Below are 21,686 nucleotides of genomic sequence, written 5' to 3'. Positions count from 1 at the left end.
TCAAATGTCTTTGTGGATGAATTAATTGAGGAAGTAGTCTATGTGCTCTAGACTTGCTAGAGGGTCAGGATCTGGTGGCCTACAATCATTTTCATCAAGCTATTTACAGAGATAACAATTGAGAAGGAGTACCAATTCTATTGCTAATTATTAAAATCTATTCTTTTGAAAGTCCTTCATTACCTTAGCTTCCAAGTAAATCATACCAGATTTGTTAGTAGGACAGATAAAACCTTCTTCAAATTTGAGAAAATTAGTTTCATATTTCCACATGGGATTTCAGTATTATGATATTTTATGATGCTTTTTTGAAGCCACATGATGAAAGCTTTCATCTGTGGTCTCTAGTAATTGGCTATATCTAGCATCAGAAGGAATGGAAAACAATGGTATATCTGCCAGAAAGAGATATGTGAGTTTCATGTCTGATCTACAGTTTATCTCTGGCCTCTCTGAGGCCATGGTCCTGATGCAGATTGAATCCCACACAATCTATAGATGATAAATGTAAGCTGTTTTACTACTTACTACATCTGTGAAACAAACCACTAGTTGGGATTTTGGCTGCTTGTACATATAAACACTTCCATCTTTGATGTTTAAGCCTCCTTCCCTTGAAAATTGATTTGAAGTGTTGGGTCTCTTTAATTTATTGAAAAGTTCCTCCCTAGAGAAATTAAATATATGTTTGATACTAGTCGAAGGTCAATTTGTCTAAAAAATTCTATTTACTTTTGGAAATTGAGATTATCCTACTCATACAGAAAGGATTTAACTATTTATTTATTTATTCCTCCATGTAGCTCTGACTAGATGTCTCCATGTAGACCACAATGGCCTTGAACTCAGAGATCTGCCTGCTTCTGTCTCAATGGTTATGATTAAAGGTATGCATCACCATTCTGGGCCTATTAAGACTTGTAAACTTAGTATCTTTACATCAAACCAATCATCATCATTATTGATACCTATCATGCTTTCAGTATTTTTGTTTATACCATGAAGGGATGGCCACCTATATCATTATTATATATATACTCAAGGAAGCTGCACATTTTAACCCGTTAACCACATAAGCAAGACATTGGAGAAATTTGCTATTGACTGGCACTTAATTGCTAATCCTAAGAATAGAGCCCTCATTTGAGCAGTTCCTAGGAAGGGACATGGTAGTAAAAGAAACTGTCACATCTAACTCTGTACTTAGAAGCAGAGACCTCATTGATTGCATTGCAGAAGAGATCAATATTGCAGAAATGTAGTGACAGTCTCTAATAGCACAAAGGTTGTCAGCACAATCTGTCTTATGTCTGCTCCTTAGATTCCAAATCCCTTTAGACAGATGAAACTTTCTCAGCTTCTACATAAACCCACTTTTCAGACCTTTTACTTTTGTTCACCCTGAAGAATCTACCTAAGTCTTCAGTCAACTAACCTCTACTGCTTGTACTTAGACAGATGTAGTGCCCTTTTAGGAGACAGGGTCACAATGAAGATAACACAGGAGCTGAGCTAAAGAGCTGAAATGACAGGAAGACCCCCAAGGAAAGGGAGGCCAGTGACTAAGATGTATTTGGAAGGACACAATATCTGTGGCAAGAGGTGGCAATGGGACAGGAAGGTGCTTCAGCCCAAACCTCAAAGCTAGAATTTGAAAGAAAGAAAAAAACTTTATGGTCATGAGAAGGAGAGCTCTAACAATTGTGATGATTACTATGGTTGCCATGGGCTAGAGTGGAAATGGTCCTAACAGAGATAATATGTAGGACACTCTAAATGCTTGTCATATGAGTGCTGTGATGGTTTTGTTAAACTTCATTATGACTGGGCCTAACAGCCACCAGTCCTCCCCTGTACCTGAAGAGTTCACAGCTCTCTGCAGGGCTTCTTGGAGATTCTGATTCTTCTGCAGTAGCTCCTCCTGCTCTTTGGATTTCTCATTCAGCTTCCAGGTGAGGATGTCTATCTTTTCCTTCAGTTCCCTCTTTGATTCCTGTGAAGCATTTTCTGCCTTCTGCTGGGCTAACATCTGTCCTTCAAGGATATGATCCTGCTGAGTAAGGTTTGCTTGGTATTGCTTTAGGAGGTCAGATGCCTGGAGTACTAAACCATAGAGAATTAAGAGTCAGCATAGCCTGTCCAATATATATGCTACCCCTGGATGCCCATGAAATTAAGACACCAACTCAAATAATCTATCTTGACAACAGATGAGTGTTGACAGAAATGTTTTATGAACTTGACCAATGATAGAGGACTAAATCCACTTCAATGACTTCTGGGAAATGGCCTATGTTTATTTATAATTCACGGGCTTAGATGTTATTGCACTGTATTTATCAAAATTGCAATTTTATTGTAATTTTTATTAGTGATCATGTAGATATTTCTGAATAACAAATTGCCATGGTTCTGTGTTTTCTGGAGAGTTGGTAATATAGTCTATCTGCAGAGTGGTGAGGGATGAAGATGTAGCTTAGTGGCATAGAGGAGAGGGGTGGAGATGTAGCTGTGGTAGAGGGATGAAGGGTTGTGATGTCTCTCAGTGGCAGAGAACTTGGTCAGCATGTAGAATTATATATATATGCACAAGCTATATCTAGCTTGAAAATAATAAGGTAAAGACAATGTATGAACATTCGTTCATGAAATCTCACCTCTAGTTGAGAAGCTATTGGCAACTGATGAATCCTGGAAAGGGAGAATCAGGTTTTTTTATGGATGTGACCCCTGTGAGGTTACCTATGCTCCAGCAGAGGGCCCTATACTATATACATACATGCAGGATTAAGTGGAGTCAATGGGCTTAAAGAGAAAAACCATAGCACATGAAATTCAGAGGAAAAGGGGGTGGGTGGGGAGGAAATAGGGATGTGTTTGATCAAAATGCATTATGTATGTGTTTCAAATTCCCCAAAACATAAAATTGTAAAATAAAAAAAATTAAAGTAATGATAAGGTAAGAAATACTATAATAGAATAAATAAAATATTGGCAATCTATAGTAATCACCTTTTCCCTAGACTCTGACTCATTGAAGAAATTCCCATTAGTGATTTATTCAGCTTAATTTCACTATAGCTCCTCCCACTGTCTACACTGCCAGACTTCCTAATTTTATTTAGGACCTTTGGCATTTGCCTTCATTTTTGAGGCAACCACCCATGACATATTTGTAAATTTCTGTATGTTGACGGTAAGAGTAATTTTTTCTTCTTCTTGTTTTTTAACCACACAACAGTTTAGAAGGGTGGTGACGAAATGAATGCTGGGTAATCAAATAGATTTGAGGAACTCTTTTACAAGATCTCTGCTCCCTTCCAGTGCAAGTGAGGGGCTGATGACTCTTTGTTTCTTGGTCAAATCTGATCCTGCTGGATGGTGATGGATACCTCAAAGAGAGATTCTTCTGACTGCTATCATCGGGATCCCCTGTCCTGAACCATCATTAGGAGAGGCCTCAAGTTCCCACATACCCCTCCCCAATTACAAGGAATTAGGTAAGTTAGACATATGTGAAGCAAATGCCACTTTTGAGTCCTTATATCTAGGACCTGGCTGGTGGAACAACTCAGACCTGCAACCTGTTCATGCCTGCTGACACAGATAAAACATTGTCATTCCTTCTTAGCAAGTCTTGTCCTTATTCACTTATTCTTCTTCCTTCTCAGCATCTCTACTTTCCCACATGTTATAAACTCAAAATATATTTTGCTTTCAATGTTTTACTTATTTTAAGGGTGGTCATTATGATTCTTAAAAGTTAATCAGATCTATCAAAACAAAAGTAAATGGGATTTCTTTTCCTCTTGGGTTGCTCAGATGGCCCTATGTATTAGAAACTTCAAGTTACTACCAAATTATTCTAAGATATAACTAGTCTCCTCCTTGAAATAATGAAGCAAAACAAAAACATTCTACTTTGAATAGTCTCCATCCCATTCCCCTCTCTAATGGAGGAGTAAGCACAGTATAGTCATTAATACTCAAAGATTTAGCCTAAAATGAATGTAAAGCTAGGCTGATCTGAGTTACATGCTGTGTTCATAACCCTCATTGCCCACCTCCAGTTCCCTATTTCAACACTTACATTGTGTCCACTGTACAATAAGGGTCACTGATAACACTAGGCAAAGGATGACCAGAGTCATCGCAGCAGGGCCCCACCATGGGGAGGAAAGCAAATGCAGACCTGTGAGAAGGAGAATCAGAAATTGGAAAGGGCACAGGTAGGACATCAAGCTAGACTTAAGATCCTGTCTGTGTCCATGCTTGCTTTGTGATCTGCATTCCTTAGCACCTCACCCCCAAATCCCACTGGCTCTGCTCCTGTGCTGATTAAACAATGGATGATTATATAGAACTGAACTAAATTACTTATGGTCTCACATGGGAAAAAATAACAGCTGGGATTCATGAGGTGTAGACACTAAATACTTCATCCTGAAGCTTGTACTTCATCTATTCTAAGAATAACTAGACTCCTTCATGAAATTGTGAAGCAAAACAAAAACATTCTACTGAGAATAGACTCTTGTACTTCATCTATTCTATGCACAATGTCCTTCTAAGACCTCTCAACACAGCCTAGCAACTTCATCTACTATACAGAAAGAGTGATGTTTACATGTCAGGAGCCATAATGGGACAAAGTAATAACTAACAGGTGATCTTCCTGAGATGGCCTGCTTCAGATTATTATATAATCTGCGATAGGTTCTCTCATAATAGGAAAGATCTTAAGAGAATTCATTTTAGGAAAGATTCCTGATATTAATATGCTTTTCTTGTTATTATTAAACATACATAACAATAATTAGGTATTAGCCCACCTCTGTGGAGCAGATCTCTGAAGATCTATGAAGATGTACTGTCTAGTAGTGATTCAATATAGACAAATAGATGACTTCTTAAGTCTTAATGATGATCCTGTAAGAATTCCTAAAAATTATCTCAGTGATTATTAAGCTCTTTTATAGTGGGACTGGTCTTAGATCCTTTTCTGATAGTCAAACTGCAGTCTGCTAGAATTCTGCCAGTCTCCCAAGTTTCACCAGTTAATTGTCTTAGATAGTAACCAGACTTTCTTCTATTCAGAGCACATTCCTGAGGTTGTAAAACAATTAACCAAAGGTGATAAAAAGGGAACTAACGATGTTTTATAGGTACTAGGACAGAAGATAAAATATTGACTGGATTTATCTATACAAAACGTCACTAATAACATAATTGTGATTTCAAACCTTCGGTGAACCTGTGGAGCTGAGACAAATGATGGATGTTTAGTCAGATAATTACTCCTCATGGATATGCATGTAGACATTCTCTGGTGTAAACTTCTATTTCAATTTATGATTTATTTTTTTGTTTGAACTTGTGACGAAGTCTGTAACATGTGATCATGTATTCTGAAAGATGTATAAGTACTGAGGACAAAGAGATGAGAAGCAGATAAAAGAGACGGAGGAGAATTTTTTTCCCTTAGAAGAATTGTTTTCCCGCTCCCCTCTTAGGATCTTTCTGCTTTTCCCCTTAGATAGCTTTCATAGGAAACTTTTTACAACTAAATAATGAATGCTATAATCACTTTTCCATGTGTCCCTTTTTCTTCTTGGGACGTCCAACTAGCAGGCTGAAAGTTAGAGTCAGCCAGTTCCTTCTGAGATAGAGCAAAGGCCACATTGCATACTCCTCTGCTGTTAGGCTACAGATGTTAACCGCCTAAGCCAGAAGCTTTCTACCCTTGGAAAAAGAAAGAAGGTTTTTAGGAATTTTTAGAAGTTATCATCAGTGTTTCAGTACAGTTAGAGAACTAGAATGTACTGAGACCCTCAAACTTTAAAGCCATCAACAGAGTCCTACTCTGTGTCCCTGCCACTACCCTCTCTGGGCCGAGAGGCTCCCAGCATTTACACATACATATACTGTATGTATATGTATACATACAGGGGTTGGGGTTAGTCTTGTGCACCCTGTATTCAGATGCTGAGTTCTGTGCCCCAATACCAGGTTGCAGTTTGGACAAGGGCATTGTATTGACCAATGTGCGACAAAGAATGCTCCCCAATAATCTCTGATTTGGCAATAAAAGCCTGTGGCCTGTGATTTGGCAGGAGAGAGAGAGAGAGAGAAAGGTTGGACTAGAGATCAAGTAGGGGTGGTCTCAGGTTGGGACCATGAGAAGAAGGAAGAAGGGAAGGGAGGAGAAGGAGGTAGCGATTAGGTGGGATGGACCAGGAGCACATGGCCAAGAGAAGTGTCCTCTGAGTCTAGGCAAGTATAGCATTAATTGCCCAAGAGACATTAATTTGGTGAGTCATGGGATATTCATACTCGTTTTAAAAACACAGAAGGATTAGTATAGCTCAGAATCACAGCACCTACATTTTATTAATAGATTATGGTGTTTCTGTGTCATTTTTTATGTGGAAATAGGCATAAGTGAGGTAGACTCCTCCAGTAGATATTAAGAAGCAAAAGAGTGATAACAACCCCCCCAAATAATTTATCTTTACATAGGTACTCATAAGTAATATTATATAAACAATTGTCAGACATTAAGCAAAATATTTTTGTCAGTAACCTGAGATTTCCTCAAGAAATTCTATGCCTAATAGTACACCATTCAATTCTCATTGTCTCCTAGAACTGGAGTTGTTGACCAAAGGAAATTAAGAATAAAACCTTGATAAGCACTTGGCTTCTAGTAATAACTGCCTCACACTTACATTAGGTGTGGCCTATTATCCCCAGAGGAAAAGCTGCCTTATTTACAAAAACAAGTCATGCAGCTCTCAGACATGTGATTGTCCGGTTACATGTTCCAGCATTGAATAACCACAGCCATTACAGATCCAAGAGGAAAATATCACATGCAATTATTTACTTTCCTCTCCTTGTAAGCTAAGTAGAACACTCGTGGTATTCTTTCTACATAAAGGAGAAATTGAAAGCATCAGTTTTACTAACTAGATAACATATGTATAATAAAAATTTAAAAAGTAAGTCTTTGGGGTTTTACATTATTCCTCAAGATAATGTTTACTTTGTAATCTAGGTTTCCCTGGAACTCACTAGGTAGCCAAGGCTGGCCTTAGACTTGGGGTCCTCTTGCCTCAGCCTTCCCATTGTTGGGATATCAGGCCATAGTACCAGCTTCGGCTCTAAACATAGTTCTTTAATCCAAATGCTCATAAGCCAAAATGGTTGGAGTATTATATTATTGAGCTTTGAGTGTAAATGGGGTAAGGGTCAAAGTTAATAAATGGTCAAATATGTTCAGAGTTCTCTTCTGTTAGTTTGTGTTAGAATCCACAGACGATACAAAAAAGATAGAAATTCTGACAGGGAGAAACACAGCTCATTCTCTGGCTAAAGGATTTCTCTCTCTGCATGTGTGGTGAGCTGGGAGATACTAGAAGACAGTAATATCTCTTACAAGCAGTTGTCTTATCCTGGTACCTGGCATCAGGTATCTCTGTGTAAAAATCCTTTCTTCCTACCCCAGTATTTATCACACACTGTATATGTCCACAACTCTTGAATGAAAACACCAATTGCATGAGCCACCATGTGAAAGGAAGACACAAACTCATATTACCTAAAAGGCACCTTCATCCCATCTCAGTGGTAGGAAGAGACTATTGGCTTTCTGGTCAGAAAACAACCTTTAGTCAATCAATAAAGATGCATACACTAACTTCAGTGTATAAGTAAGTGACTAATCTAAAAAGGACTCTTAAAGAAGAATTAATTATATTTATGGTAAAAGTCAAGTAAAAGCAATATTTATTGCACAAATAATGGTTAAGTAAATTAACAACTGGCATTATATCCTAAGTCTACTACTAAACACCAGCACCTCTTCACACCAAACTAATTCAATAGCTGCTGAGTCTACTACTAAGCCCCAGCACTGTCTTGACTCTGAGCTAGTTCAGCCATCCAGATATTAAATCACACCACACTCACCCTTATCGTACCCATCGAAAGATTTCAGGCTTATTTACAGACACAGTCTGTCTTTCTTCCTCTTCTTACAACTTGTTCCTTTTTTTTTTCTGAGTCAGGGTTTCTCTGTGTATCCATGGTTGTCCTGAAGCTCACTCTATAGAGCAGGCTGACCTGCCTCTGCCTCCCAAGCGTTACGATTAAAGGTGTGCACCACCGCCACCTGGCCTTTTTCTCTTAATTTTATAAAATAAAAGACATTTTATCTGCAGTTGTCTACAGAAATGAGTCATCAATTAAACCTAAGTCATTCAATTTACTGTAATAGTCAAATAGAAATTACAATTTTTTTTCAAAGCAACAATGGACAAGAAAGTCTAACATATACTCAGCCATACTGAATATACCAAATTTGCTTTAGATAATTCACAAAGCATTTCAGATTTTTGCAGTACTTCAGCAACATACATAAATTACTGTGTGCTCTGAATGGATGCATTTTCTGCCATTTTTACAGACTGGGTTCTTCATACATGGGAATCTGGTATGATTTTGGCTCTACTCTGTACAATTCAAGGAAGCTGAGTGACTTTATTACTCCTCCTGATTCTGAGTTAACTTTATATAGAAGGCAGATAATATCAGTACTACAATCTGGAGAAGGTATTAGTTTAAAGCCATAGCATGGAGAACAGCTTATACTAAAGATGTAATATCAGCTAGTTATTATCTTGAATCCTACTTGCATTCCTTCTAAATAAATAGTACTAGTCTCTTGTATTTTCTGATATTTAAATGTCTTTACCTTCTAATGTTATTCTTCAGTACATTTAATTTATATTTCTGAGCTAAGCCTGGCATTCTGTTTCTGTAAGCATCTACCCACCCCTGTTACCTTTAGGCTTCTTGCCATATGACTTCTGATCAGGCTGGTCATTCACAGGCTTCATCTTGTCATCAAAAGTCATTTCCAAATTCATACCAGGAATGGAAAACTAAAACAGTTGAGGACCTCAGCCAACTGCCAGTGTTCGAGCTTCTGATGCAGTTTAAATAGCCACTCTTATCTCGCAGAGGATGACTCAACTGTCGCAGGAGGAAGGGAAGCTTTGCTTCATATTGGAAAGTTGGCTAACACGAATTCTTAGGTTGTGTCTCTTGTGGGTGGGGAGAATGGTAATTCCAGTCATGCTTCATGACCTTTCACTAAGAAACAGCAGGAGAAAGAGCACCGTCCAGGACAATTATAGGAAAGATACAGTAGATGTATCAGATAAGGGCTTGAAACTCAAAGAAGCACATTCTTCAAGTTAGGTTTGTCGAGAGGAATGTGATTGGACCAGATGTTTTGACTTCAGTATTCACATTTCTCTGTTTGCTGATTCACCAAGGCAGATCGTCGCTATATGGTGTCTTTTTATAAGCAGTATGTTTGACTGTTAACTGTTTTAATGGGCAATCAGAAACGTAACATAAATCATGTAGGATTCCCATTCCTAACCCCGAGTGCTGTAGTTATTAGGGGAAGTTTTGCATATAGACATTTTAAACAGCAGCATGAGCCCAGTAGAAATTGCTAGGGTAAGTCTTGGGTCTTTCTCTGGATCCGTCATCTCGGGAAATACTTATATTGAATTTATGTATTTGTCTAGGGTTTGAAGAGAATGTATGTTTGATAATGATTCAATAGCCAGGTGTAGTGGCATTAGCCTTTAACCAAGTGTTTGGCTCAGGTAATGTTTCAATAGAAACTTAGATGTTGTGAAAAATGACAAGTTTTGTAGTTGGAACATAAAAGTCAGAGATGATAGTTAAAACTACTATTAATTGTAATATCCAGGATAGTTAAGTTGACCAGAAAAGAGTAGGCTTTACTCTGACCAGTGCCTGGGCCTTTTAGAACTATACACCATGAAGAGATATGTCTCTTTGAAATTGCTTATACTTTTTAATGTGTGTGTGTGTGTGTGTGTGTGTGTGTGTACTTGCTTGTATGTGTGCAAAACACAGTTGCAAATGGAGGTCAAAGGGCAACCCAGGTATTGATAGGCCCTGGTCTCTGACTGATCTGACTGATTAAGCAAAAGTCTCTAATTAGGTGATACATGCTCCAGGCTAGCTGATTTGAAAGATTCCAGATTCCCTCCTATCTCTGCCCTCCATCTCACAGTAGGAGTGCTGAGATTACAGACAGGTGTTTAACTGACTCTGGGGTTCCTAACTCAGGTCCAACTGTTGTATGTATCTTTGTAAAAGTAACCCCCCATCTACTAAACATGTTTTTTTTTTTGAGTTTTGAGTATTCAAGACTCTATGATAGCTGAATTTTATTTTAAACCACTGAGAGGAAAAAGTGGTGAGGGAAAGGGGATAGATAAAAGAAGAACTGGTAAGGCGTCTAGGAAGTTACATAGGAAAACCCACCAATATTGACAGTGTACGTAAGACTCCATATCCCCCCTCCATGGCAAGCCTGGTATTTTCTTTCTTCTTACATAGGATACATAGCACAAGCTAAAAACATCTTATTTGCCACTTAAAGCTTTCTTCTCACAGGCCACAAAACAACATGGAAGCCAACACAAGGTTATCATAGATTGGCATTTTAAAATCCAATGCCCCGTCTTACCTATTACCTACTAGTGTTTCTTAGCTGGGGAGTGAGTGCCAGAAAATGAGGTACTGATTGGATATATTCCTCAATTTCCAAAGTGGCCTTTTAATTTTCTTATAATGATAACTTCATGAACACCGAAATGACATGACAATGAGAAAGACACTTTATTAGTCTCACAGTGACTCAGTTATCTCAGACAGCGTTAATATCACAACATGTAAACAATACAATGACTGCTGCTTTAACCCTTTTAGATGTACTGCTTGATACAGCATGAATTACAGTCACATTGTTGTACAGCTGTTGCCACCATTCATTTCCGCATTGTTACCATAGTTTCTCATTGAAAAGGTTCTCACTAACAGTTCCTGTGATAGTTGATTCTACTCCTTGCCTTGTCTGGATCACTTGGTGCCTAGACAGAGTATTTGGGGATGGAGGTTATGCTATGCAGCTATTTCCTCTGAACTGAAGCATGTCTTTATGGATGAAGTAGGGAGCCTCATAAGACGCCAGTAACTACATGTGCTGGAAGATCAGTCATAAGATTCATAAGACCTCTTTTACTGTGTCATAAATACAAGTGACAGCTGAAACTTCACAGGGATACTCTTCAGTGAAGGCTATCTTCAAGTTGAGCAGGGAGCTTCAAGGTTAGTTTTCATGACTCTTCTCACCTATACTGGGTTGGGGTTTTCAGTGATATGGCTGCCTTAAAGTTACTTGTGTTTCTGTAAGTAGCCCCTCACAAATGTTCCTGCAAGTGACCCCAATAAACCATTGGTTTACCAACCTAGACTTGGGTGGAATTGATTTTTTATCTGTTCTTGGTGCCCTATCTAAGGTGAATAGGTTTTATTTATATCTTATCCTGAAAGGTCACATAACAGATAAACAAAGTAATTAAAAAAGATGACTATATTTTGGGTAAGATTCAAAATCTGAAGGTCAAAAGAACAGAGGAAACTATCTGCCTCTATGAAATGAGGAATTTTCTAGCAGATAGCCTTAGGATTTCAACTTCAGCACCTGCTTTCTAATCATACTGGCCTTTAGACTGGAATTGCACCTTTCCTTTACCCTTTAGGATCCTCAGGCTGCTGGGTAGCACTCCAGATTTAGACAAGACAGCCCTTATAGTCACATGGTACAACCTCACTTAAAAATGTTCTGTCTCTATATCTATACATTCTATTGGTTCTGCTTCTCTAAAGAACTCTACTGACCACTTCCTGTAAACTCTACTGACTACGTCCTGTTCCTCCTTGAAGTCAACCCTGTATTTTCTGTCTCTTGAATTTTGATATTGTACTTTGTGTCTGATTCCTAATTTCTTAACAAAGGTAACTGTTGTACAAGGGGGTAGGTTATTTTGGCTCATGATTTCAGAGATTTTATCCATCCAAGATCAGCTACCTCCACTGCTTTCTGATGTCTGGTAGGACAGATACCAGAGTGAAAAGATGCTCAACCTGTGGAAGTAGAGAAGGAGACTATGTCACTAAATTCCCTGTTTCTAAAACCTCTCTTTGGTCCTACAATCTCTTAAGAGTGGGCAAAGTCCTGCAACTAGCCCCTCAATACATGAGACATTGGTGGATATTAATCTCTGTTACACATACCTCATGTAAGTGGAAGCATTCACTGATTTTTTTTATGTTTAATTTATTTTACTGAATATTGTCTTCAAGGTTCATCTATATTACAGAACTGCCTAGAATCCCTTTTTTCTGTAGAACACATTTTATTTACCTTTTTATCTGTTGATATAAGTTCATGTTTTGTTGTTGTTGTTTGTTGTTAGGGTTTTGTTTGTTTTGTTTTTTCTTTGAGACAGTATTACACTGTATAATCCTGGCTTGGATCTCACTAGGTAGACAAGACTGGCTCAAACTCACAGAGATCTTCTTGTCTTTTCTTCCCAAGTCCTAGAATTAAAGATGATACCATTTCACCACACCTAGACTTTTCTCTTGTGCTTAAACCTCTAGAGAGATGTTTCCAGGAAACTGTAAAGACTTGAAGGAATTCAGAATGCTCCACGACCCCTACCACCTGGTGTCTTGCCTCAGTGGAATTTCATGCCTTTGGGCCTATGCTCTCAGAGCTGTAACCTAAAATGTAGCAAAGGTCACAGAGCGCATGAGATCATACACAAGGAATTGCTTCAGGCACATGAGGAGTGTGCTGAAGCTGAAGCCTCTCTTCCTGTATCTCCCTCTGTGCTCATCATTAAGATTTAAAGAAGCATTCCTTGGCTGCCTGTAGCTCTTTGTTTAGAAGTGAGTTCCTGTGAGACTTCCCATTTCTATGTTAGCATATCTATTGGTGTTGTCCTTATTCAGGTATAGTTTAGGCACTGTATTTCTGAGGTACCATGAGTGTTGTTAATGGAGAAAGAGAGACAGAGAGAGAGAGAGGCAGAGAGAGAGAGACAGAGAGATAGATAGATAGAGAGAGAGAGAGAGAGAGAGGCAGAGAGAGAGAGAGACAGATATATATATATATATATATATATATAGAGAGAGAGAGAGAGAGAGAGAATCTTCTCTAGGAACGTGCCCCCTCACCAGTTATCCAACACTGTGTTGTTCAGTCATGATAATGCATCCATTAAAGAGAACAGGGACATGAATTTGAGTGGGAGCAGGAGTGAGTACATGAGAAGGGTTGGAGGGAGGACAGTGAAGGGGTAAGTTATGTAATTATATTTTAATTAGAATATTTAAAGAAGCATGACTAAACTAATCGTACAGCCAACTAAGAAATACATGGCTCCAGCCGCATATGTAGCAGAGGATGGCCTTGTCGGGCATCAGTGGGAGGAGAGGCCCTTGGTCCTGTGAAGGCTCCATGTCCCAGTGTAGGGGAATGTGAGGGTGTGGAAGCAGGAGTGGGTGGGTGGGTGGGTGGGTGGGTGGGAGAGTACCCTCATAGAAGCAGGGGCAGGCGAGATGGGATAGAGGGTCTCTGGGGGTAGGGGAACTGAGAAAGGGGACAACATTTGAAATGTAAATAAAGAAAATATCCAATAAAACATGGAAAGAAAAAACAAAAGGAAAAAGACATACATTTTGCCCAAGAGGGCTTGGAAATGGTTTCTCTGCCATGACAGCTTTCAGACAATAATGTTGCTATACAGATACTTTTATCTCATTCTTGTATACTCTCAAGCAATGGAACAAGCTAAGCTTTTTATATACTTCTGATCCAGCTGTGAATGGTGATAGTGTTTGTGTGTGTGTGTCCTTAAACTGTTGCACACACTATTTTTAAGTAATGAGCTATATGGCATATAAACCATACGTCCTTTGATGAACTTCTGCCTTGTTTACATTCCATGAGTTTAGCACAAAGCTCTGAATTGGATCAACAACACTTCCCAAAGGTGAGAGTAGTAACACATGCTTGTAATCCCAGCACTAGGACGATAAGGCAAGATCAGAAGTCAAAGTCACTCTCAGCTATGTAAAACATTTGTGAGGGGTTTGCGATCAGACATGAAACCCTTTCTCAAGGGAGGGGAAAAAAACCCTCCTGTTTAAAGCTCTTAATCATTTCCCATATCCTTGAGGCTGGAATTTAATATCTATGCTATGATTTTGGAGCCTAAAACAGAGATGCTGCTTAGTGAAACACCCCAGGGTTTTAGAATGAAACTGACTTCTTCCCCCTTCTCCATTCTCGACCATTGGAGATGGTCCAAGCCACTGCTCAGACATGTACAATTTGATGTTGGTATCTCAGACTACCAATATTCCTGGTTGTATTCACTGAGGCATAGAAAGGAAGGAGGCGGGGAGAGGGTATAGGGGGTGGGACAACTGACAACCAAGGTCAAAGGAGAATAATCAAAGGAACCACAAATTAGCAATTCTTTTGCTACTTTTGTTAGAGTGGCTGTATAACAACTCCCTGAAGCACAGGTGAAGAGGGCAGTGTATGTGTACTTCCCACTGGCTGCAGTCCTAGTCCTTCACAACCTGAGTCTAAGGTAATGATTGACAAGCTAAATGGAATTGGGTTATGTAGGCTGGTAATGAGAATGTTCTCAATGTCCCCAGCTCTGTGCCCCTCCGTCTTTAGGCCATGTGGACCTTTTCTTCTATGAATGATCTTTCCTCTATCATCATTTCCTACTTAAAAGTAGGAAAGCTGTGATGGGAGCTATCAGAGGTCATGGATACATTAGAATCAACAAAGGCAGTCTTTCCTGCTTGTGGAATAAAACAGAAACGGTAGCAGTAACTCTGAAAAAGAAAACAACACCGGAGTCATGAACTGAAGCCTGTGTTGTTCAGGCCTGCTGGGAAGCTGGGGGCAAGAAAGACGATTGCAATCATGTGGCCAGAAACTGCCATGGGGGGAAAGCCAAAGTCATTGTGAAACCTGTTCATGCAGGTGAAGGCTGGTGCGGGTAGGAAAAGCAATGGCCTGGTTAAGCATGGGAACTGTACAAGAAAAAAAAAAGATCATTAGAAAGCTATATTGCCATCTAGAAAGGACTGGTAGAAAGACAGACAGAATAGGCATAGTGGACATTAATGATCCTGCGTATGGAAGGAACCATCACACGACAGAGCTAAAACAAAAGTATCTTAGCTAACATCGAATACTTGCTATCAGGACTGTAGTATACATCATAAAGGTTCTTTCTTGTTGTTGCTGTTGTTTATCTGTATGAGTATTTTGTCTTTGTGTGTGGATGCTCACTACCCACCTGCCTGATGCCCTAGGAGGACACAAGAAGACATGAAATCACTCTGGGACTGGAGTTACAGTTCATAAGTCACTATGTGGGAACTGAGAACCAAAGTGCTTCTCATATCAAATCAAACTGAGCTGACAGAGAGATGGATCACCTTTTCTAAGATCCCACAGCAAACAAGGGGTCAAACAACTGACTGGATCAAAGCCCTGAGCTATACTCTTAACCTATGCTGGTTTACCGTCTTTCCTACAAAAAAGAAAGAGGGGGAATTCATGAAGATTTCCATTCCATGGTGTTTGAATAAAAATATTTCATACAATATGCTTGCTTGCTTCTGATTTCCTTTCCCTGTGAAATAGCAGCTGATGCTAGCTCAGTGGTCAGTTATCATGCTCCTCTGTAGATGTAGGTACAGTAAGGCCCAGGCCTAGTGAAAGGCTGTAACTGAAGTCCTGCTCTCTAGTCCTACTGAATGCCTTCTGCCTTTGGAAAATACATTTCACTCAAGACCCTATGTTATAAAAAGAAATGGGTAGACTTGGAGAGAACAACACTGTACCAGAGAGTCCTCTCACTGTTGGCGCTCCTTAGCTGAGAAGAGGAAATTGCTTGCATTCATCATTCCCACATCATATTACCACGGTATGATCACATGGTGTGTGGGGCCTTGAGTGTGATGGAACCCATCCCACAAACTCCCCTCATCAGGACCCACCCTGTAGCCTCTCCGCATCACATAGAAAGCACCCAACATGTAATTTTGTTCAGTCTTGTGAAACGAACGTGTCACAGAACTAATACTGAATGTTCTAACTTAGTACTTTGGGCTGGGTAAAAGATTCCTCCTTAAACGTCAGCCATTTATATGGCATTCACTGGCTCCGGACAATATTTTCCTTTATAACTACTGTATATCCTTTCCATCTGGTATGCTTATTTTTAAATATGACTTTTAAGTTTTATTTTATTGTTAATAATATGTTTGTTGTTGTTTGTTTGTTTTTTAGATCCAGGTCTTGCTGTTTCCTAGGGTAGTCTCACTTTTCTGAACTAGACCCAAATGATCCTCCTGTCTCAGCTTCCTCAGTAGATGGAACCACAGTTGTATGCACCATGCTTGGTTCTCATGTGACAACATCACAATATTGCTTTGAGAGGGGTGAGGGCAGAGAGAGAGAGAGAGAGAGAGAGAGAGAGAGAGAGAGAGAGAGAGACAGAGAGACAGAGAGACAGAGAGAAACAGAGAGAGATCATCTTGGAAACCAGTTTTTAAAACTATGCCTGAGTGTCTGAAACTGAAGCAGGAGGCTGAGACCCTTGGTAGCACCTGGCACATCTCGTTTTGAAACCCATTCCCCACTCTACAGATGAGATGACTTTCTAGCTCATTTAGAATCCCTTAGTCCTGCTGAGTGGCTGCAGCAAATGACCCAGAACCAACAGGGTTGATTATCAACACAGTGAAGGGAGAGTTTCAAGGAGCAAGAAGGGGGATGCCAATCACATGGAGAGGGGGTGGAGGGAGGTTGGCAGAGTGACTTTCAGATTTCAGCCGTCATCCAGGAGCCAAGAGTGTGTAGCCAGTTTCCTGATGAACACAAGAACACCTCTGGTCATTCACAATCTGCCTTTGACCTATTTCAGGTTCAAGTCTCACATTATAGACTGGGGGAAAAAATCAGATTTGGAGGACAAATGTGTTCTTGAATGCTGTTTGACTAAGAGCAGAGGAAGAAAGATTAAATACACAGGAAAGCTTGATAGCAGAAAGGACGTAGAGAGGAAGCAAATGTGGAGACCATGTGACGAGAAATAAGGAGAAGGAAACTAAAAGGGAAGAAGAGACAGATTCCCTAAAGTGTAAAGCAAAAGGGCATAAGGAGAGGGAAGTTGATTAATTCCTGAGGAAAAAAAAATTCTCTTCAGGAATTCTGCACCACCAAGTTCCACATGGCACAGAGGATGGAAAGGATACAGCAGATGCAGCCGGCGTGACCCTTCTGGACCAGATGTTCAGCCTGATGACAGCCTGGGCCCAGGTGCTGATGGCCTCTGGCCTGGTTTATTTCATCCAGGTGAGTTCGGTTGTGAAAAAGCGAAGATAAACTTTCCTTCGCTTATTGCTTTAGCTATGCTGTCTCTAGGAGGAAATGGATGGAGCAAAACCAGATGTGGAACCTAGAAGGGAGTGAGAAAAGAGTACCATGGTGTTCTCCTCTCTCTCTCTCTCTCTCTCTCTCTCTCTCTCTCTCTCTCTCTCTCGCTCGCTCTGTGTGTGTGTGTGTGTGTGTGTGTGTGTGTGTCTGTGTGTCTGTGTGTGTGTCTGTGTGTGTGTGTGTGTGTGTGTATGACTGAATGATGTTCATGGAAAGAGGGGCATACATTAGGACAGTCAGAGATAGCACATGCTGTTTCACTCAGCTTTAACAAGGGTGGTAAAGTGAGTCTCCAGCACCAGTGGACTCTTTAATAATATTTTAAACAGTTTATTTTACTCCTCTGTGAAAGAAAAGCCTGTGACTCACCCATTAGCTGAGAAAAGGGTCAGTTTAGTGAAGGATTCTAGACAAATACCAGGGCCAAGTTCACATAGCTAGGAAGTCTAGCTGAGCAAGACACTACGGAAACTGACTGTACCACATTCCTGTGCTGGTAGCAGGCTGTCTGCTTTGCTTCCCACAAAAGCTAACCAATATATAAAAGTACATTTTTCTTTAATGTTCTCTTGGATTCTGCATTTCCTTTTCTTCTTTACTTCGCTTTTTTGGACCCCCCTCCCCATTACTGTTCTTCTGAAGTGATTTACTGATGTGTTGAAGGCTGAAAAAGAGTAGCATCTGGGCTAGAATTCAATTTTCAACAGAGCAGGGACAAGGAAGACAACCATAATGTCCCAGGGGATGAGTCAGAAGACTTCTAGGGTAACAAACTGACACAAAGGGTTATTCATCATTCCCTAAGGAATGGTGTTCAACCGTCGTCCAAGCCACATAGAAGATCTCTGTTCTTCCGGGAACTTCTACCTCACAAGATGTAGTCAAAAGTCAAAGGAATGATCCATGTCACAGGCCAGTACAGACCAACCCTATGCCCCTGTCCTCATCTTTACAAGTAGGTCTGACAGGGTGCAGCCATAATGGGTAGTTGATCGGCTGCTGAGAACTGCAGATGTGACCATTTCCATGTCTGAGTTTATTTCCTTCCCACAGCTTCCTGGGGCCAGATGCGAGGAGAACTGTGTCAACACTGAACAGTAAGTATTTGAGAGGAAAAGCTAGGAGGAGAGACAGACGAAGTGCCAACACCCAAACAGAGGCTAAAATGTCAGCAGATAGCCCAGACTTCCTTTTTTACTTAAATGGCCACCACCTACCATCATAGACTAATGTGTCATTCCAAATGCTCAGAATAACCCTGCGGAGAGTGCTATTTTTTTTTTTTTTTTGCAAGCTAGTCTCATCAATATAGCAAAATTAGCACAATTAATTTAAACACATGTAGTCAGAGAGACATGCAAAAGGCTTTCTTAGCTGTGGTTTCCCATGACTCATCAGGGCAGACTGGGTTCAACAGCCAGTCATTGGCTTATCTGTTTGAGTGATTCTCACAGCCGCACACCCACTTCAAATCCCAAAGCAAGTTTTTGGTTTCAAGTAAGGACAGACAATAACAATCCTGTTCACGCTGAAGGAAAACACAGATTCTGCCATAGCGTCATTTCCCTGAAACCAGCTCTATCAGGTGTGAGGGGAACTAAGTAATTAGGATCATCTTGATTACGTGGCATGTGTACATCTGATACTGGCTAAGTGAATTGAGGATTCAGATGTCTGTTGCCATTTGGAATCTCAGGTAGAAGTGAAAGAATCTGAACAAATGACAAACGTGAGAACCAAGTTGACACATTGTTTCAGGGAAAATGCAAACTGCATTTTCTATGCAACAGTGACCAAAGATGAAATGTAGAAATGGGTCTCCATATATACTTAGTAGAAAGCATTTGTTTTATTATTTTAATGAGAAAACTGGTACATCTTTAAAGAAACACACATTCCTCTGTCTACCCCTGACTTGCGGTTTTAGTCTCTCCCACGAAGTTCTCCTTGTGAAGCCAGCCTCTCCCTTTTCTCCCTTCCTGTTTGGTCTCAGTGGATGTACCCATCAGTTTTGAGTTTAGATGTGAAAGTGTAGGCCGTTTTTAGGGGGAGGATGTTGCAAGAACTTGTGAAATATAAATTACAAATATGACTTCTTTCATGCCTTCAACCGAAACTTTCCTGGTGTGTACATTTTATTGACCTCACACACATATGAGCTGGATGTTCATGTCTGATTTCAAAGCCACTCCTTAGACATTTGTCTGCCTAATTCGTAGGAGTCTCCATCTCAGCAGTTCGTAATAGCCATCAGGACATATTTTCATTTCCTATTTTATCAACTTGGAAATCATTAGGATTCATCACATAGTTTTTCAAACAAATTTTGTTGTAGCTGTTTCTCTTCTCCTCCTCTCCACTCCCAGCTCTCCATCCCCTTAGTCCTTCTCACAGCCATTCTTCTTAATGAAACTTTTAGTGACTATAAAAATGCTTTGCACAGCAATGCCACCTGCGTTATAGAACTCTATTCAGCTTGTTACATTGGACTTTTTCAAAAGTAATTCTTAGCTGGGAATAGTAGAACATGCCTTTAATCGCAGCATGCGGTAGGCTGAGGGAAGTAGAACTCTGTGAGTTCAAGGCTAGCCTGGTATAGATAGTAAAGGTCAGCAAGGTTACAAAGTGAGACATTTCTCAAAAAAAAAAAAAAGTAGGTCTTGATGTTATTAAATTATAGCGTGGTATTAAATATAAGAACATGATTATTGAAGTCTGCACTATTTTTTTAATATAATAAACTTCAATATTTGTCCACAGTTGCCTGACTACTGACTGGGTGCATCTTTGGTATATATGGTAAGTTTGAGACACATAACACCCTCAAAGAGACTTCTTTTTTCAGGTGTATTTTTTAAAAATGTTTTTCATATGCTGGCTCTTAATATGAATAAGAAACATAGCTATATTTCACAGTAAAGTTTCCTTAGTTCACCTCTAGCCTATGTGACAATATGCCATGGTTTCCTATTTCAATACAGTCTCTTCACCCAACATCAAAAGATTTTAGTGCCTCTCCCCCAGCATGTGCTTAAGAAATACTTCTGCACAGTGAAGTAAGAAGCAGCCCCTTCAAGCTATCTTCAGTGTTGTTTGCTCTCCTGACTTGCATAGTCTTGCTGAAAAAAATCAGTAACTGATATGTGCAAAATGAAACCCTCGGGATTGAAGCCTTATTAGTGTTCTCTAAAAGAACAAAGCTTGCAATCAAAAATTAAAGTATAGTTATGCCAGAGCTGGGAAACCAGTTGACCACAGCTTGAACTTGGTGTGTGGGCTCTTGCAGGTTGCTGGTGGTGGTTGGCGCACTGCTTCTCCTGTGTGGCCTGACTTCAGTATGCTTTCGCTGCTGCCTGAGCCGTCCGGAAAATGGGGAAGATGGAGCCCCACCGCCTTATGAAGTGACCGTCATTGCTTTTGACCACGACAACACTCTCCAGAACACCATTACATGTGAGTGTACTCAGAACACCAAGATAGAGGGGTCAGGTTTAAAGATATACTAAAAGGTTTGTAGGTGCATGTAGGGTGACCTGCCAACTAGCATTGAGTGTTTGGGAACTCGTAGTTTTCATTTCCAGAAGCCGATGAATGTGGTGACCTGGGCTATCACTGATGCCTGTATTCTCAAGTTTTTGGCTGATGATAAATTGATGAACAAAGTAAAATATTGGAACCAAAGCTCTTTGAAGGATTTTTGTAACGTTTGTCAAAGGTCGCGAGTTTGAACATGGGTGAAAGACAAAGAGACATTAGATGTAATGTAAATCTCTAGTGTTTGAGGACATCACCTTTGGATGTCATCATCTCTACATTAACTCTGTCTTCCTTCACAGCTCTGCAGTCCGTGTTTGGCCCTGCAGCTCGGAGAATCCTGGCAATGGCTCATGCGCACAGCTCCCTGAACCAGCTGCCCTCCTCTATGGATACACTCCCAGCCTACGAGGAAGCCCTTGGCATGAGCCGCTTCACAGTGGCAAGGTGTGGACAGAAAGCTCCTGATTTACCCTCTGTCCCAGAGGAAAAGCAGCTTCCTCCCACAGAAAAGGAGTCTCCTGGGACAGAACCCCTATCACACTGATGGGGATGCCTGATATCCAAGGCATCCTCAGGTCTGAAAAGATTCCCTGATACATGAGATGTTTTCTTTTGTACCACACAGGAATAATTCAGGATGCTATCTAGCCATTTTTGTGTGAACAAGATGGGTTCTCACTCTTCATTCACAACTATATGCTTTTTCTTATACACA

The 21,686-nt window shown here is 40.1% G+C and overlaps 2 protein-coding genes across 2 annotated transcripts in view; one reads left to right on the top strand and one right to left on the bottom strand.

Annotated features, from left to right (window-relative positions):
• Olr1 (oxidized low density lipoprotein receptor 1) overlaps window positions 1-8,930 on the bottom strand; it is a 16,212-nt gene extending 7,282 nt beyond the window's left edge. The window contains exons 1-3 of the mRNA XM_028781047.1: window positions 8,846-8,930; window positions 4,091-4,192; window positions 1,858-2,103 (exon numbers count right to left, since the gene is read on the bottom strand). Coding sequence (XP_028636880.1) covers window positions 1,858-2,103; window positions 4,091-4,192; window positions 8,846-8,930 — 433 coding nt within the window. The remainder of the gene's footprint in view (window positions 1-1,857; window positions 2,104-4,090; window positions 4,193-8,845) is intronic.
• Window positions 3,413-21,686, top strand: Tmem52b (transmembrane protein 52B). Its single transcript, XM_028781048.1, has 6 exons — window positions 3,413-3,500; window positions 17,205-17,353; window positions 18,488-18,531; window positions 20,195-20,233; window positions 20,721-20,887; window positions 21,271-21,686. Exons 2-6 carry the CDS (start codon window positions 17,288-17,290, stop codon window positions 21,513-21,515), a joined length of 561 nt encoding a protein of 186 aa, XP_028636881.1. The 5' UTR covers window positions 3,413-3,500; window positions 17,205-17,287; the 3' UTR covers window positions 21,516-21,686.

This window comes from Grammomys surdaster, unplaced genomic scaffold (assembly GCF_004785775.1).
Source record: "Grammomys surdaster isolate TR1022 unplaced genomic scaffold, NIH_TR_1.0 373, whole genome shotgun sequence".
NCBI lineage: Eukaryota > Metazoa > Chordata > Mammalia > Rodentia > Muridae > Grammomys > Grammomys surdaster.
The sequence above is the reverse complement of the archived record's forward strand: the minus strand, read 5'-3'. Positions and strand labels throughout refer to the sequence as shown.

Coding starts and splice junctions, on each gene's coding strand:
- Tmem52b (XM_028781048.1), top strand. CDS start 17,288: ATGTTCAGCCTGATGACAGCCTGGGCCCAGGTGCTGATGGCCTCTGGC. Junction 18,532..20,194: donor AACTGTGTCAACACTGAACA/GTAAGTATTTGA, acceptor ATTTGTCCACAG/TTGCCTGACTACTGACTGGG. Junction 20,888..21,270: donor TCTCCAGAACACCATTACAT/GTGAGTGTACTC, acceptor CTTCCTTCACAG/CTCTGCAGTCCGTGTTTGGC.